Source organism: Olea europaea, chromosome 2 (assembly GCF_002742605.1).
Source record: "Olea europaea var. sylvestris chromosome 2, O_europaea_v1, whole genome shotgun sequence".
NCBI lineage: Eukaryota > Viridiplantae > Streptophyta > Magnoliopsida > Lamiales > Oleaceae > Olea > Olea europaea.
In genome coordinates, this window is record NC_036238.1 from 28,447,121 (window position 1) to 28,465,285 (window position 18,165).

At 35.6% G+C, this 18,165-nt stretch overlaps 3 protein-coding genes across 3 annotated transcripts in view; 2 read left to right on the forward strand and 1 right to left on the reverse strand.

Annotated features, from left to right (window-relative positions):
- The window catches only part of LOC111374991 (patatin-like protein 7), a 5,521-nt gene extending 5,281 nt beyond the window's left edge, over positions 1 to 240 (forward strand). The window contains exon 2 of the mRNA XM_022997770.1: positions 58 to 240. Coding sequence (XP_022853538.1) covers positions 58 to 240 — 183 coding nt within the window. The remainder of the gene's footprint in view (positions 1 to 57) is intronic.
- Positions 241 to 282: 42 nt separating this feature from the next.
- LOC111369761 (casein kinase 1-like protein HD16) lies at positions 283 to 7,520 on the reverse strand. Its single transcript, XM_022991399.1, has 18 exons — positions 7,408 to 7,520; positions 7,154 to 7,254; positions 5,811 to 6,231; positions 5,407 to 5,532; positions 5,260 to 5,333; positions 5,095 to 5,164; positions 4,961 to 5,016; positions 4,753 to 4,824; positions 4,516 to 4,610; positions 4,222 to 4,288; positions 4,028 to 4,157; positions 3,708 to 3,926; positions 3,489 to 3,619; positions 1,483 to 1,657; positions 1,289 to 1,379; positions 974 to 1,131; positions 708 to 896; positions 283 to 599 (listed from the first exon to the last, which is right to left on the reverse strand). Exons 3-18 carry the CDS (start codon positions 6,177 to 6,179, stop codon positions 540 to 542), a joined length of 2,082 nt encoding a protein of 693 aa, XP_022847167.1. The 5' UTR covers positions 6,180 to 6,231; positions 7,154 to 7,254; positions 7,408 to 7,520; the 3' UTR covers positions 283 to 539.
- Positions 7,521 to 8,209: 689 nt separating this feature from the next.
- LOC111369772 (T-complex protein 1 subunit theta) lies at positions 8,210 to 17,892 on the forward strand. The gene is made up of 13 exons (XM_022991409.1): positions 8,210 to 8,497; positions 9,479 to 9,741; positions 9,844 to 9,990; positions 10,069 to 10,230; positions 11,524 to 11,601; positions 12,458 to 12,591; positions 14,188 to 14,260; positions 14,341 to 14,418; positions 14,516 to 14,638; positions 14,796 to 14,890; positions 15,788 to 15,997; positions 16,607 to 16,664; positions 17,466 to 17,892. The coding sequence occupies exons 1-13, from the start codon at positions 8,347 to 8,349 to the stop codon at positions 17,535 to 17,537; spliced, it is 1,644 nt and encodes a 547-aa protein (XP_022847177.1). The 5' UTR covers positions 8,210 to 8,346; the 3' UTR covers positions 17,538 to 17,892.
- The last annotated feature ends 273 nt before the right edge of the window (positions 17,893 to 18,165 follow it).

The following is an 18,165-nucleotide window of genomic DNA, read 5'->3' on the forward strand; positions in this document are numbered from 1 at the left end:
TTTTTTTTTTTTTGGGTTTTTCTTTTTCTATCATCGAATAATATAATTGTACAAGAGATTAATAATGACAGGACTAAAAAGATCCTGACCTCCGCTCTTAGTATGAACCTAGGAATTATTGAGGATTTCTCAACGTTGAGCTACAGTCTAATGACCAATATTCCATGTAGAGCCATCTTCCCACAAGGTAATCATTCAAAGGGCGGTGCTGCAGTGGGGGCCCTTAAGGTTTGGGTTTAACCTTTAATCATTCAAAGTGCACTCGACACGCTGCCCAAAACAGAACAAAATGTGCACTTATTTATGGCACGCATACTCAGACGAAGTCAAGGAAATTGTCGTAATTAGGGCGTCAAATCTACCAAATCACGCAATCGTGCACCTTTTCCATTTTAAGGAAGCTAAAGAGATAATAAAGGTTACAAAATAAAGACAAGTCACCACAGTCCAACCTGGACTATCTTAGCTTTCAAAATTTTTATTTCAGTTACTTCAAAAGAAATGCAGATTATACAACAGCCATCACCACCCTTCAGGCCTCAGCAGACAGTCCGCCCATAACAGATTGATGCAATGTAAAGATTTTTCGACCATTTCTCCTGCACAAGGAATATAGAATATAGTAAGCCCATCGTCAAGTTTGTCCATTTCTTAAAGCAACCAAACGAAAATTGTACCTCAATTTCAAAAAAGTAACAATAATGTACCTTTACATGGGTGCTTGGAAAGGCAGATGTGCGTAGAGTCTCTTGTGTCTCATCCATCAGCTTACGCCTTGGTACACTCAGTATGAAGGCTGCTTGATCACTAGTAGCAGCCATTGATGTTATTCTATAACCACTCTCCCATCGGCGATGTATTCCCTCACTTGGATACAAAAAATCAAGTTCTACAACCTACCAATGTTGATAAATCCGTTAGACAAGGCAAGGAATTCCGCAAATATTTTTACAATCAAATAATTAAGTCACACCTGCTCAGAGAATCCAGAATTTCTGGACATAACAACACCCCAGCGATTGCCAGCTGTAGTCATTGATGTGACATGGAAGCCTTCTTTCCACTTTTTGTTAATCCACTTGAAAGGAAAAGATTCACTAACTTTGTAGGACTGCTGAGTATAGGGAGTTCCTAGAGTTTGTTTCCACCACGGAAAAAAAAAAAAAAAAATAAAAAACTAATACCATAGAAACGAAGATGATGAATTCAACATTATAGCTGATATGCTTTCAGCAATTGTGAGGGATAATGTGAACCGGGTGGGAAGGGGGCATTTCTGTTAACCAACCTTTAGACATAACAACCAGCGAACTTCCATTGGCTGCACCAGCTATTGAACTGATATAATAGTTTTTCTCCCATTGTTCCATGATCCAATCCTGATGCCAGTCAGAATAATTTTTATAAGCATAGGGAAATACATCCACCTAGAAGGGGAAAGAGACCATGGGAAACTAAAACATGAAATAGTAGAAAAATGACCTTGTGAAGAAAGACAGCTGAAAGCTCATACACCTGCGAAGTAAACCCCGTTCCTGCATCCATGATGAGGGCCCAAAGATTTGTAGCCGAAGCAACACAGCTAATATATAGACCATCTTCATTACCCTTGTCTACATGTTGATGAAGCCTCGAGTCTGCAACATTGTAGTGATATCTACAAAAGAAAAATCAGACGTGGTAACCAAGAAGTTATAGAGCGACTGTGAACATTTTTCAGTTGAGCTATTTCTCACACCAAAACATGTGAATCGTTTATATGACTCAAAATAGTAAAATGAGACAAACAATTAGCTCTAATAAGTTGCCAAAGACTCTTCTGCTCAAGTTCCCAACATCGAAGGTGGAAGAAAGCCAGTCAAAAAATAATATCAGCATTAAAAAAAATAAAAATCGAAACCACTGTACTATACTGAATACAAACCAAGCATACCAAGATTTTCAAAAATGCACCGAGCTTTCAGTTAACAGCTATGCTAAAAGAAAATTATGAATTGGCAAAAAAAGGCCCTTAAATTTGTAGCGATAAACATTCCTCGAAACCAAATAAAAGCTATGATGAAAAACTAAACTATAAAGTTATTCCTGCTTGGCCTTGATAATATTCACAGATACTCAAAAACTACCTAGTGCTTGTTTGAAAGTAAATATTTGGAAATCCCCGTACTCATTTTTAATCACACATTTTTCATGTTTCCCCATATCTTTTCCCTACTTTTTAATCCCCCATTCTCCCAAAAAAAAAAAAATAAAAAATAAAAATAAAATTCTCTTTTCAAAAAATCTCATACAATCACTTAAATCCTCACAACTCAACGAAAAAAGCCATAATGGCAAACTCTGCATATTCGAGATTTATGAAGAAGTATTAAAAAGAATTCAAATCATCTATTCTTTGTAATCTTTATTGATCGCCTAACTTCTCGCATCATTTTTCTATGTTTTAATGCTTTTGCTGTTATCATTGCCTTTATTTGGCACATCCCAATGAGAAAAAAAGGTTGGCTAAAACAGGATAAATAATCGAATACATGCTACTAAGAACGGTTAATATCTGGAAATATTTTATTTTAAACCAAAAATGTCAAATTTTCGGCAGTAATTATGAGAAAAACATGGGATAGGATTAATCATCTGCAACCCAAAATAATCAAACCTAGAGAACACCATGCATACATGCCCAAGATCAATGTAGGCACCCCCCCCCCCCCCCCAAAAAAAAAAAAAAAAAAAAACCCACATCTTGGCCAACTTAATACACTTCTGAGCTACAAGACCAAATATCCTTGCATTGACCAATGATCCACAAATCCAACAACCAAGGTCAAGCAAAACAATGTTGACAAGGCACTGGTGTGGGGATGGAGTGTTGCTGCTGCTGTTGAGTGAAACGGAAGTGAAAATAAAACCTCTAGAAAAGAATTATTCATAAATTGAATTCAATTTGGATACTACTTGTAATATGTGACTCAAAGGAACCCAAACTCATCCAAACACCAACCTAGAAGAATTAATATTTAGCGAAATACAGGATTAGAAAAAGAAAACATAAACGAAATGGCAATGGCCAATATTTAAGGGAAAAAAAACGTATACAAGAGCTACACATGAAAATGTATATAAAATTCTTTAAGCCTCATTCTTGTCCAATTTTTTTGCAATCGCATCCGTGAATAGGCACTGCAATTTGCTAGCATTATACGCAAGCCATGGAGAGACAAAGCCAAGGAATAATCAAAAACAATTTTGATCCACACAAATCAACACCGAACATATCCTCAACTTCCTAACCCAGCAGCTCAAACATCTTAGAGTCCGTTTGATTGCAAAGATGAAATTTGGGTGGAAAGAAAACGAATTTCAGGGAATTGAATTGCCTAGAAATTGTTTTACTGAGAATTGTCAATTATTGGGACCATAATAATTCACGTAACACAATACAAGCTGAGATATCAAGCCAAGCAAACATGTAACAAGATGTCAATCACCTTTGTTTCATGGGGCGACGTGCATTATACACTGAAATCCACTGGGTAGCCGGACTACCCAATCGTATTTTCTTCTTTGGTTGTTCATCCTCTTCCAAGTTAATGTGCAGTCTCCCACGTTTCTGCCCAACCTGTTACAAGGAATTTAAAATATTAAGGTCTTTAACATGTGCTCATAAAAATTAATACTTGTATGAGCACCGGCATCTAGTACATAACCTTGAGAGCATCATCAATTCTTATTGGTCTCAATGATGTGCATGGTTCAATAAGACTTTCAAAAAAGGAAATCAGCTTAAAATAATTTGGCTCCTCATCAAACGTCATATTCGTTACAGCCTCGAGGAATTGTTTGAATGGAGCCGGACAAAAGCAACATATTAACTCTGGAGAAGTGGCCATTTTCTTTTTACAGACAAGAAAACTCTTGTTGTCACCCTGTTGTAATCCAAAACAGGAATGATGATATCAGTTTTACAAATTCATCAGCTGAAACAGTATCACAACAAAAAATTCATAAAGCAATGATGTCAACTCACCTGATACCCTTGCCAGGGTAACCTTCCCTTGATGAGAAATATAAGTGTATATGCCAGTGACTCAAGATCATCCCTCCTACTTCCAGTTCGACCCAAATGGGCATGAACACTAGCGTATCTTATCGTGCCTCTGCCAATGGGGTTTGTTAGTGCATGTTTAGCCTCCATTCAGTAAAATAGCTAATTCCACTAACCTGAAAATATCTGGTCTCTGGTCATAATCAACGTGCTGACCGGTTGAAGCATCTTTCCACCTAGATGCTGCATCAACAATGTAGTAAGAACAGTACCAGAGACTATAAAGGTGAAAGAAAAATAAATTCAAAAAAACAAACATGAAATGAAGAAAATATCATTCACAGAAATAGGTAAAGACCAATGGCTGAACGAAAAATTTCACTAATTCATCTTTAACATGTCTGGACGTTGACAAACCAAGTTAGGGCTATACTGATATTAATAAGGAAATTAGTGTAGAAGCATCATACCCAAACCAAGATCAATGAGATACAGCTTCTTCTCATCAGCAGATCCAGGTTGACCGAGTAAAAAATTCTCTGGTTTCACATCTCCATGCACAAACCTAGATAAGTGATGGATACATAATGGCTATCAATTAGAAGCAGTACGACAACAAATGAGGTAAGCATGATGATAATCTTAAAAATTAATCACAAATTTGCAGAAAATAAGTCATGGTAAAATCATTGATCAAGTAGGTTTACCCCTTCAAGTGAAGCTTTTCCAGAATCGATATAGCCTCCACAGCAATACAAGCAACCATATGAAGTGACATCCTGTTGGAGGTCTCACCATCAAACAAGGAACATATAGCATAGAAAATATGTGAATAATGATGGCAAAGGCATTCTGGGGGACGCTGTCCATGTGAGTATGTGTGGGTCAAAGAATGAGAGAGATGGTGTGTCTTACGACTGGCCTAAAGAATTCCAAACATCCCAAAGACTGGGCCCGAGTATGTCCATGACCTGAAACAAAATATTAATCACACACAAGGACGAAAATCTAGATGAAATAGGGAAAACTTCAAAAGAATCAAAACTCACCAAGATGTAAAAATCTCCTTGACGGCCCTTGTAGTGAACCCATGGGACCCCATAACATCCGTTCAAAGAGCTTTTTAATCCAGATAGAGAAACTATGATAAATTCCAAGAAATGGAGACTTTAAAGTCAAGGAATACATCCAGAAGTAAAGGATATGATGCTTACTTGTACACCTGCCACTCGTATGGAGGGCCATAATTGCAACCCTTACTATTTCGGTGCTCAAACTTCAGTGCGACCTATGAAAGACAATTTTCCATATCAATTCAAAATAACAAGGTTGATGAAATCTGCAAATGCAATAAATGGTACCTCAATTGCATCAGGTCCAGTTCTCTCGATGCCACCACTAATCCTTCGACCGACATAAACTTGGCCAAAACCACCCTTGCCTAACTTCCTTTCTGTCTTGTACACGGGGGAATTACCCACTTGTACCTGCATCAACAACATAAAACGACTAGTTACAGAAACTTATATCAAGGAAAACTAAGTGCAGAGAAAACAAATCCAAGGGCAATAGAATAAATCAACTGATATACAATCTTAAATAGATAACATATCCCTACATTTAAGATGGCATATCAATGAATGCCATGATCATGAGTTTAGATAGATGGCATTATTTGTAGTTTATTAGTAATTTCAAGATGTTCAACACCTATCTGTTCAATAACCTACTCCAGACATTTCCAAAGAAAAACACAAGAAAATACCCTTTCAGGTATGGGTGTTGTACTAGCTCCTTCTTCTTCAACAGCCATTACTTTGTCTGCACTCCTGCCAGCCATGACTTCCTTATTTGCTGGTTCTCCCACACCAACAGCAACAGCTTGGGGAATAACCTCACAAGGTGGCTCCGGATCTATATTTATCAACCTATTCCCTCTGCCTCTACCAGCAGCAGTTGGCTTCACGGGTGTTGCTGATGAAGGCCCTTTTGCTACAGCTATTGCATTTCCTCTTCCTCTTCCTCTCCTTCTGGTTTTGTTCTGGCAAGGGGCAAGACAATTTTCCTCCGGATTAGCAGGCTGGAGATCACCAAGCCGTTTTGATCTCCGTGCTCCACTACGCAATTCTGGCATCGTCACCCATGCAAATCACGTGCCCCTAACTTCCTCGCTTCTCTTCAAAATCCTGATCATCACAAGGAAGAATAGAGAAACACAGCTCAAGTCAATATAAAATTGGTGACCATAATAGCAATCATGAAAAAGCTGTTCAAGCATCAGATGTGGACCTTTAAAATGCGACGCGTGGAAAAGAATCAAACTCTAGCTATCAATATTAAACTAAACTATCAAAGATTAAATCTTTCCCGTGCAAGAAATAGAAATTCTTAACTTTTAAGCTGCAAAAATCACAAGGAACACAAAAGAACAAAACCCAATACTTAAAAAGCAATAGATATGTAAAAGACACCCACAACAAAACCAAGAAAGCTCTAACTTGTATGAAAGAAACAGAAATTCTTAATTTTTAAAATGTAAAAAATCGTGGGTGGCGAAAAAGAAACCAGACACTTAAAATGGAATATATTTAAAATAGATATTGGCAAGTAAACTCAGTTAACTAACAAAGCTCCAACTTTTCAAGAGCAAGAAATAAAAATTCTTGAATTTTTAACACGTGTAAGATCATTGGCAGAAGAGAAGCACAAAGTAATCTATTTTCAGCCAAACAATCTGTCATTTATCTACATGCACAGAGATTACATACTGCATACATTTTTCATCGATAAATGAACACATTGACACACCAAGACTGAACCAGAAAACCGATTTTTTTTTCTGTACAAAAAATGAACACCTGATACATAAATGTGTGTGGGTGTGTGTGTAAAAATAAACTAATAATATCAATAGTCAAAGAAATAATGTTAAAAATAACAGAAAATCAATTATATCCAAGAAATTACAAGAAAAATTCTAATCTGATAGCGACCATCGAAATACAAGTGGATTACTGATTATCTCAGAAAGTTCAAGAACTAAATTATTTTTCGTACATTAATAAAATAAAATACAAAAAATACCCAAAATTTAAGCACATATCCTACCTCAAAAATAGAAAGGGGGAATAGGAGACAAAACCCAGAGATATCAACCTCAAAAGTTGAATTGTATCAACCGATTAATAGCGGATTTTGTCCGAAATTGCCTATAACATTTTCAAGTCAAAATAAAAAATAAAAAATAAAATAAAAACATTTCAGAAAGTTTCATTGTACTGATTTTGCAATTGATTTGATCAAGTAAAATGATGAAATTGGCGAAAGGAAGAACGGATGAATGGAAGAAATTAGGTAGAGACTCCTTTCGGTGTTGTGGGCGTTCCGCGTCTCTCCCTTCCCCTACCCACTTTGACTAATATCTCGTTTGTCACTGTGTGCGTTTCTCTGTAGATTTTTGAGTTAATTGCTACGATGGTCACTTGTAGCTATGTTTAAAATGTCGTGGTAACTGAACTTTGAAAAACGCGATATATTATTGATTGACATAACTTCAATCTCCAACTTCTAACCGAATTGGTGCCCTGTCATATTGTTAAATTTTGAAATGCTCGAATTTTGACCACTAAATAAAGGCTTAGATAAATCCAAATTTATAAAAAGTAATATGAGGTTTTTTTCAAAATTTAGTGAGCAATAGAAAATATTTTTCAAAGTTTAGTGAGCAATAAAATTCGACTATTTCAAATTTATTAAAATTCTTCTATTATTGAAATTCATATAAATACGGGTTGTTGAAGATACTAAATTTTAATTAACTTCATTAAAATCTCAATTTAAGACCCGTTTGTTTTCCATTAACGTAAGAATGAGAATGAAAAATATAATCGTTACGAGCCTCACACAATAAATAGAAATTTAAATATGTTGGTTTGATGTGATGCATAATGATCTTATTTTTCATTTTAATGGCTAAATAATGAAAAACAAACATTGGCTAGAATACCAATTTAGAGAGATGATAAAAATTTATCATTTGATGATACCTCTTAAAAGATTTAGGACACGAATATCATAAATGAACGATTGTGGGTATGAATGCCACAATTGTGGAAGGGTTGGGGGACCGCAGGAGAAATTACAGGATTGTTCCGAGTTCTAGGGCTTACTAAAAGCAAAACAGAAAAGTGAGAGACAGACCACGAGGTTGTACATTTCTAGGGCTTTTTCTCTGGTTTCCCTCTTCTTTTCCTCGTTTTCTGAAGGAATTTGATACCTCTCTCCTCGCGACTAAACTGAAAATGGTAGGGTTCTCGATGCAGCCGTATGGAATACAAGGAATGCTGAAAGAAGGGCACCGGCATCTCTCCGGCCTCGACGAAGCCGTGCTAAAAAACATCGATGCTTGCAAACAGCTCTCCACCATCACTCGCACTTCCCTTGGTCCCAACGGTAAAGATCTTCTCACTGTTGTCATATTTTTTTCCCTGAATGAGCTGTTTAATCTGGTGTGTTTGCTGAGACTCTGGCTGGTCACCTTGGACAAGTAAATTAATGATGATGTTATTCTTAATATTCTTACTAGTTACTCCTGCAAGTTAAGAATATTATGTAGAAACTTAAATGAAAAAAAAAAACGTTTAAGATCAGTTTGGATTTGGAAATGTTTGGATGCCTTGTGAACAAGTTCCAACAGGAAGCACCTATATTATGATCTGAAATGATACAGTATATCAACTTCTGCTGTTCGTATCACTTGATAAAAGTTCTTTGATTTCCCTTCATTTTTTGAGTTTCATACACCTTTCAATCATTGGTTGGAGATCTTCATAGTTATTGAAGCACAATCTTTTTATATTTGACGAAGGATGATTGTATTCCTGCCTGTATGTTTTCCATCTCAAGGGTGTGATTTGATAAGTTGAAAGCTTTGTTTTTTTTTTATTTATTTTTATTTTTAGGTGGCTATGGAGGCGGGTTTTAGTTTTGATGGTGTAAAAGAATGCTTTTCAGTCTTAAATGGATTTTATATTTAAATCTCAACTAAAATTACTTACTCCATATCTTTACACCTAATGGGAGATTAATGGGAAGTTAGCAAAATTGTTGGCCATGGGAAGACATTGAAAGAAGTCGCCATGTTTTCTTTTTTTTTTTTTTCTTTCTGGAGATTAGAATCTTTGTCATTGCAATAAAGTGAAGAGTACCCGATATATGATACAATAGATTTGCGCTTTGGCTTATTTACCTTGATGTTCTGTCTTCTTTCCACCCTCTTTAAAAAGAAAGATTTTTTCTTGATCACTTATTTAGCTTGACATCTTATAGGGTTTTTAATCTTTTGGCTGGACAACCTTTTTTTTCCCCCTCCTGCGTTGAACATTGTGTAATTTTATGACATTGCCACTCATGTTGTCTATTTTATTTTTTCAGGTATGAATAAGATGGTCATCAATCATTTGGACAAGCTCTTTATCACAAATGATGCTGGCACAATTGTGAATGAGCTTGAAGTGCAGCATCCTGCGGCTAAAATTTTAGTTTTGGCTGGGAAAGCTCAGCAAGAGGAAATTGGAGATGGTGCTAACCTGACCATTTCATTTGCTGGTGAACTACTCCAAAATGCTGAGGAGCTAATCAGGATGGGTCTTCATCCCAGTGAGATAATTTCTGGGTACACAAAAGCAATAAATAAGGTTTGTAATTGTTATTAATTTTTTGATCAAGATTTTAGCTACTTTTATGTTGATTCATTCCACTTTTCATTTATTTGTTGTCATAATATTATATGCTTGCAGGCAGTTGAGATATTAGAGGACCTAGTGGAGAAAGGTTCTGAAAATATGAATGTAAGAAACAAAGATGAAGTCATTTTACGAATGAGAGCCGCAGTTGCTAGCAAACAGTTTGGACAGGAGGATAGATTGTGCCCCCTCATTGCTGAGGTAATACCTATTTACCATTTGTGACATTTGAGTTATCTACTATGCGAACTGATGAATACAAAAAATTGATTTGTGTAGGCATGTATTCAAGTTTGTCCCAAGAACCCAGCAAACTTCAATGTGGATAATGTCCGAGTTGCAAAGCTCTCGGGTGGAGGTCTGCATGATTCTATAGTAGTTAGGGGCATGGTACTGAAGAATGATGCAATTGGGACCATAAAGAGAATGGAAAAGGCCAAGGTGAGTGATAAAATCTGGTTGTTTTCTTATTTACATTGAAAAGTTAAGAAAAGAGAACACATGTTCTTTTATTTATAAAGCATATTATTTATCTGTAAAAGAAAGTACATTTTTTTCTTGTGGCTTGCTATGTTAGAACTAGGGTTGTAAATGGATCGGACATGGACCGGCCCATATCCGATCCAATAATCAAACGAATATTTGATTTTTAAATTCATATTTGATTTGCTATGTTATTGGATACTCTATTTGAAATGAAGTAGTAGGAAAGATACAATTTTTATATTAGTTAGCTTCTAAACCCCATAATTATTATACTATTATCTAATATTGTTTATCATTTGAAAATTTTGTGCAAAGTATAATACAAGTTTCAAAAATGAAAAAATTATGTAAATAAATTATGTGGTGATGCATAAAATATTATATTATTATAACAAATTGGATCGAGTTGTTATTGGATCAGATTGACCTGTATCCATATTTATTTCATTTAGTTAACGGATTATTGGGTTCGGATCTTGATAGGGTTATCGGACTTAGACCCTAAATTCATCTCTAATTAATTTCATCGGATTCGGATTAAAAATCCAATCAATTGACAACCCTAGTTACAATGTTATCATGGAGGTGCATGTAGCGAAGTCTGAAGTTGCTGTTCCAGATTAGAAGTTATGGTTTTTAGTTATGAAATCACCTAGTTAAGAAGTCATTTGTGTTCTAATTAAGAAGTCATGGCGTACTAGTTAAGAAGTCATGGCGTTCTAGTTAAGAAGTCATGACCTTGTAGTTATAAATTATTTTGCCTTTTTATTTGTAGTTACTACAGGTCGACAATGGGTGAATGATTATTGAGTTGTCTATTTCAGAGTATAGAATTACTCCTACAGTGTCATGAAGGGTGTGGTGTACAATGAGGAACAAATATTCATTCTTGTTCCACTATTATATGTTATGTTGTGAAGTCATGACTGTGATAGAATCCCCTGATTTATTGGTAATTAAGCTCAATAATTGAAGAACACAAACTGTCTCTTTGTATTTCGTATATATGAGTACCGAATTGAAGAAGTGAGAAGAGATATTAAGTGGAAATAAAATGAATTACGCATTCAAAGCCATTTGAGAGGTGTGGACTCTCTCAACACTTCTCCAGTTTCTGTATGCCTGAAATGAACTTTGATACTGAGAGATTCTTTTGTATCCATTGATAATTATATCGTTTTTTATTTCCCTAGATTGCTTTAATCAGGATTGCAGCTCATTCTTGATCTCTATATTTGCTGGTTACAGGTTGCTGTGTTTGTTGGTGGTGTTGATACATCTGCTACTGAAACAAAAGGAACTGTTCTTATTCATAATGCTGAACAGGTATCACACGGTAACTGATTAATTGTCTGATACTTGTATAGTTCTTATGAACTATTATAATTATAACACGCTAAATACGAATGTCCAGTCAATTATATTTGTGTACTTTTCTCTCTTACTGTTGTACTAAGGGTATTCCCTAATGCTTCTGAGCATTGATCATTTTAGTTCTTAAGGGTCTGTGCAGAATTTCCAAGATATTCTAAGATTTAGTCGTATTTCCCCCCAGATATTTACATCTTATTGCTTACTGTTTAGTCTTAGATGCTTCACTGTTTTGGTCACACTAGTGATTTGTAAAATGCAAAGATCTACATTATGTTTTCACTTTTTACCAAGCTTTGATTATCAGTAAGAATTTAGCCACTTTTATGGCCTCTAAGAACAAGCTTCTGTTGGAATTGCCCATTATATAGTGTTTTGATTGAATTTCCCCCAACGAAGTGTATGATCCTATTTTGTCAAGAAGTAACAAGTTTCTTAGATTTGATTGCCTCGGTGATTACAATTTGTTAATTAAAAATTTTAAGATTTTTTGAGGGGGATTATCCCCACATAAAATGCGGAACTAATAACTTCTAGTCTTATCCTGGTCGTTTTCAAGTCTCCATGTGAGCAATATTGTTTAAATTTGAAGTAACACGGCTCTCAGATTAGATTGTTTTGGTGATTGCAATGTGTTAGATTTTAAAATTTTTTGAGAGGGATTATCCCCTCATATTTGTGGAGTAATAACTTATAGTCTGAACCTGGTGAATTTCAAGTCTCCATGTGAGCAAAATTATTTAAATTTGAAGTTACTTATGCAACTGCAATAGTTAGATTTGATAACCTGTCTTTATGTACACTTTCTTAGCTTGAGAATTATGCTAAGACTGAAGAAGCAAAGGTTGAGGAGCTTATCAAGGCAGTTGCTGAGTCAGGTGCTAAAGTCATTGTTAGTGGATCCGCTGTTGGGGAGATGGCATTGCATTTTTGTGAGCGATACAAGTATAACCTCTTTTTTCTCTATTCTATTACACTTCCTTGATATTTGATTATTTCCCCCCTGAATATTGTTGATTGAATAATAATGTTGTATTGTCCTTTTTTTCTTCAATAGTATCAATCTGAAGTATTTTACATATTTCTTGACGGTCCCATCTTTATGTAAATGCAAGATTATGTAGCTATTTATAGCGTATTCACACATTTCTAAAATATGTACTCTGTTGTGATGATTTCATCAGATGCTGTCAATGCCAATAAGTTTCCCTTCTTACTTGCCTTTTCTGTTCTTTTGTTTAATTGCAAACTTGTATCATTGAATTTCTTGGGATGCTTGGGTGATGGGACATGACTGAAGATTTTATTATTGGGCAATTTCGGACATGTATTTGAGATCAGTGTTTAAAAAGGTTGAGTTGAGATGTATTGCGGTTGTGAGGCGAGACATTTGCTTCAACATAAACCAACAAGATAATTCAAAAAGTCGTAAGAATAAAGAATTATATTCGTAATAAAACATAAACCATCTAAAAGAATCTATGATTTATTTAATTAGACCTAAAATTCTAAGTTGCAACTAAAAACATATGCAGATCACCAAAGTGGAGAATGTTGATAGATTCCTGTGCTGTTGTAGTTGTTGCAGAACTGAAATGGAGCCTGTGGTTGCCAAAGTTAGTTTTTATGGATTAGATTTGAGAGGTCCTGGCTACTACGGCTGATGCTTGAGGTAACTGGGATGTCAAGGTTCTGCCGGCTGCTGATGAAATTGGAGATAACTGGAATAGTGCTAAAGAATTGCAGAATTGAAGCTAGATGAAATATATTGTTTTATTGAATTGCAGAGAACTTAAACATCTGTAAATGAACTGATGAAATGAAACAGAATTTGAAAGACACTCCAAGGTGTTCGAGAGGCCTTGATCTCTCCTCCTTGACTCAACTTACACATGAAAATTCAATAATCTTCCTAGCCCCCAACTCTCCTATTTATAAGCAATCCCTATTTGACTTATTACATTTTTGACCCTACTAACTAACTATTGAATCATCTAGATTAACAAAGATGTGGAAGCAACCCATGTGAATCGGTTTGGCATCTATCAAAATGTACGTTAACGAAGTCTGAAATTAGTCACGAAACAGTACCACTATTATCGAACTAAAATTGAAAGGCTTAAGAAATGAGTCTTCTAGTTCTAACCAACTAGATAAGAATTTTATTGCTTTGGCTTTAAAAGAAAAGGAAAACCAGAGAAAATAAAATAAAACTCAGATTCCAAGAGCCCCAGCTCAATTTGAATACATTGATATCAGGATATTACAAGTGATTGACTAGCTGAGTGGTAGTGTTTGATGCCTTCTCTATTTCATTTATCCTGGCTGTAATTATATTTGCAGATATGTCCTTTAATATGCATGTTTTGAGAATTCGTGTCAATCAGAATGTCTGCATTGGGCTCTGTTCTCATATGATACTAAGTATTATTACCTGCCTATCAACTAATAAAATCAATGATTCATGCTCGGTTGTCCTCTTGGAGGTTCATTGAAAGTGTTTGAATGATATTATTAGAATATAAAAAATTTGTTTTGCAGGCTGATGGTGATAAAAATCAGCTCGAAATTCGAACTGCGGCGGTTTTGCCGTACCACTGGCTCTGTTGCTCTAGTAAGCACAACATATTAGCTTCTTTTAAAGTACATTATATTTTCACATTTGCATGATGTTCTTCTTTCATGTGAGAACAGTTAAAGCTCAGTCAACCGAACCCAGATGACCTCGGATATGTTGATTCTATTTCGGTGGAGGAGATAGGCGGGATTAGGGTACAAATATAGAAGTTGACACATGATTATTTGTTTTAATATCACTAATGAATAGTTTCAGCTGTTATTTATATTTGAATTTCTCGATATTTGATAGGTTACGGTTGTAAAAAGTGAAGAAGGTGGAAATTCTGTTTCCACTATTGTTCTACGAGGAAGCACTGACAGTATACTGGATGATCTTGAAAGAGCAGTAGATGATGGCGTGAATACATACAAGGTATGATCTGTTATGTATTTCCTGATGGTCCGTCTTTTGTTTAAATACCCAAAAATCAGGTGATTATCATTTGTTCATTTCGATTGCTAAAGTTTTGCTCAAATTCGCTGATCAAGCAAGGGGATTTAGCTTAGCTCGTTACATTTTTTTCGTCTAGGCTATGTGCAGGGACAGTAGGATAGTACCTGGGGCTGCTGCTGCTGAAATTGAATTAGCCAGAAGGCTCAAGGAATTTTCCTTCAAAGAGACTGGGTACTATTTTTCGTTTCCTCCTATTTGAGTTCTCATTCAACATTTTTGTAGGTTGAGACTAAACTGTAACTCATATCGCATTTTGAATTTGATAAAGTAAAACAATGTATTTCCTGAGTGCTTCTTGCATTTTATTACATATTTACGTGATGTTCTATCCAATGTCGTCAAGCAGTGTGAATCACTCGCTAATGATATTTTGGTGCTCAACCTTGTCTCTGCCACATGGCTTGTTTGGCACTTGTGCCAAAAAAAGTGTGCGTCATGTTTCTCATATCTATGCTTTTGGCCAATCGAGAATAAATTTAGAGTGAGATGGCTTACTGGTTGGGGCATGTCTTGCACTGACTTGAAGCTGGGAGATGCTATCCTAGCGCATGTCAGAAAGGGAGATAGTTCAAAATTAATATGGCCATATGTTATTGCCGAAGGTTTCATTTCTTCTGCCTGTCAATAAATGTAGTGCTGAAACAAGGATTCATGAAGCCAACCCCTAGTTTATTAGCACGGGGATTTAATGCAGTTGTGATATATGGTTTTAACAGGTGAAAATGTAAATATAATTGTTGCATTTGCGGCCCATGCTTGCCAACTCCCAAACCATCCCTAGCTAATGTTGAAATGTTTTAACTTGGATGACATCTCATGTATATCCGAATGCAGTTGTGCGGTTCAAGTCCCAACTCACGATCAGGACACCTTCTAATGTATTACATGTGAACTGTTGTGGCTTACCAATCATTGTACCCGGGTTTTTCAATTTTTTCATGTTCTGGATTTGCAGAATCTATAATTTTGTTCATTTAATGCATGATTTATGACTTTCTAGCTATTGTGTTTAATTGAATCATATCTGCTTAATCACATCAAATCTAAGATCAATTCATCCTCTGGCAGACTAGATCAGTATGCGATTGCTAAATTTGGTGAAAGTTTTGAAATGGTACCTAAAACCCTGGCCGAGAATGCAGGGCTTAATGCCATGGAGATCATATCATCTTTATATGCTGAAAATGCATCTGGAAACACCAAAGTGGGCATCGATTTGGAGGAAGGTGTCTGCAAGGATGTGTCTACAATGAATGTATGGGATCTCTACATAACCAAGTAAGTAGCTTTTGTAAGTAAATAATAATTTGGACTTTGATATGCATAGGTTTGACCTGACATGCATTAGTAAGATAATGGTGGCTGATTGATAAAGAAAGCGAATTTATACATTTGAGACAATACCAAAGAGACCCCTCTCAACTGATTCAAGAAATGAAAAGAGAAATTAGTAGAAGAGAAAAGAAAGGCGAGTGCTAAATTGAAACCTAAACTACAGAGTTGAAATCGGAAAAACATGTTGCTCTAATCCTTTTCAAGCCAACAAGTTATTGACAGAGAAATGGAAAAAAAAAAGTTTAGGTGCAAGGTCGAAATCGGTAATATACATTTGTAATAGTGTTTGATTTATAATTATATTTGATAAGGGGATGTTAATTTAATATTTTGAAAGTGAGGGCGTGTCTGATTTTGTCAATTAGTTGAGGGATTATCCAAACTATTGGGTTACATAATCTATATGTTTGCAGATTTGTAGTGAATTAGTAACAGTCTATTCCTCTTTTGGGCAACAAATATTAAAATTTTCAACTATATCAAGCTGGTTGAGTTGCTGTTATCTTCAAGTGATTAATCATTTTACTTGTATGCAAATTGCATGTTTGTCAGGTATTTTGCTCTCAAGTACGCAGCTGATGCAGCCTGTACTGTGCTACGAGTAGACCAGGTAATTGGCTATCAGTTATTAGCAACTCTCTCTTCTATAAAATATTGTTGGTTCAAATTTTGATTTGTTCACTGGTGCTCAAATTTGCCTTGGGTAAACCCCAAACAAGATCAATTAAACAAAGTATTCACTGACCTGTCAACCAAAAGTTGTGGAAAAGAAATTGGGAATGGCTGATGTGTGCTATTTGTATCTCCACATCATACTAGTCGTTTTGTAGGTGAGCATTGCCAAATTAGATGGGATTGGATGCCCCCGTCCCATAGAAATGCAGACATTATGAATGTTGTTCATCTGCTCTGGACCTCAGAAGAGTTAATGTTAACGTTCCCTCACTTGCCTGGCTTGGGTCTCCTTCTGTTTTATGCCTAGAATATTGAGGAGTAACCAATTTTTGTGAAGTTTTCTCTAAAGGTTTTGGGAGATCTGGATATAGTTTAACCCATGTTCACTTATTTTGTAATAAAATGCTATAGATTTTGTCATTAAGAAGTCGAAACAAAAGTAAAGTAGTAAGAATGAGTGGAACACACTAACCAAGAGCCTACCCAAACACACAAACAACCCAAAACCAAATAATGAAAATGAAGAAAGCATCACTAGTGCTAAGAATGTGATCATAGATCGATGATCTAAGTATGCATTTCTTGTTTCATTACATTTCAACTATTCAACATCTGGAAATGAGATCTTTACTTATTTTATTCCTTTATTCTCAGCCTTTTCTTTTTAATTAAACATTGGCCTATGGAATTCTTTTTTATTCTATTCCTTGCTAACGTGTTGTTGCTGCTGCTGCAGATTATAATGGCAAAACCCGCTGGTGGTCCTAGGAGAGATCCACCAGCTGGTGCAGGAATGGATGAGGATTAAGGCTTTGTTGGCAACATATATGCTTGAGATCTTGCATATTTACAGTGACCCCTTGGGTTGATGCCAGTTAATTGTTTTGCCTTTTCTACTATTTTTTCTCTCTTTTTAGTGCCATTTCATGCAGTGGAGGAATCATTTTGAAAAATCTGTAGCAAGTATTGGTTGTGTATGCCATTTAGAACTCTAGTCCTTAAAAGAGCTTTTTTCTCTTCAGCTGAATTTTATCTCCATGGGGGCTCTGTAGCAAGTCATAGAATACGATCCCAAGATGTCTTGCATTGTTATATCTTTTGTGGGACAAACATATGCATGTTTAAACGTCAAAAATTTTTCTTGGTTAATCATTTTGTTGAAATTGTGTTTCTGATAGTTGTTTGCACTACAGAATTACTGTCAGAAGCTAAGGTTATTTGTCATTCGATGATTACTGTAGGAAAAAAAAACATTTTATGTAGTCTGTCACAGTTAGTGTGTAAAATTAATACTTGCAGAGGCTGCAAGTTGTAGGGGAAAAAGGGTCTTTAATAGTCTCTGATCAATATTATGCGACCTTAGCATTTGTCAAATTGATTAAAATTTGATTATGTTTGAATCAGCTCTAAAACTTAATTAAAATTTGAGTTAAAAT

Excerpts from the sequence above, each read along its gene's own strand:
- LOC111369761 (XM_022991399.1), bottom strand. The coding sequence starts at position 6,179 with ATGCCAGAATTGCGTAGTGGAGCACGGAGATCAAAACGGCTTGGTGAT. Across the intron at positions 5,017-5,094 it reads AAGGAGATTTTTACATCTTG|GTCATGGACATACTCGGGCC; the intron begins GTGAGTTTTGAT and ends ATTTTGTTTCAG. Across the intron at positions 897-973 it reads ATTCTGGATTCTCTGAGCAG|GTTGTAGAACTTGATTTTTT; the intron begins GTGTGACTTAAT and ends CAACATTGGTAG.
- LOC111369772 (XM_022991409.1), top strand. The coding sequence starts at position 8,347 with ATGGTAGGGTTCTCGATGCAGCCGTATGGAATACAAGGAATGCTGAAA. Across the intron at positions 12,592-14,187 it reads CATTTTTGTGAGCGATACAA|GCTGATGGTGATAAAAATCA; the intron begins GTATAACCTCTT and ends TTTGTTTTGCAG. Across the intron at positions 15,998-16,606 it reads TGGGATCTCTACATAACCAA|GTATTTTGCTCTCAAGTACG; the intron begins GTAAGTAGCTTT and ends CATGTTTGTCAG.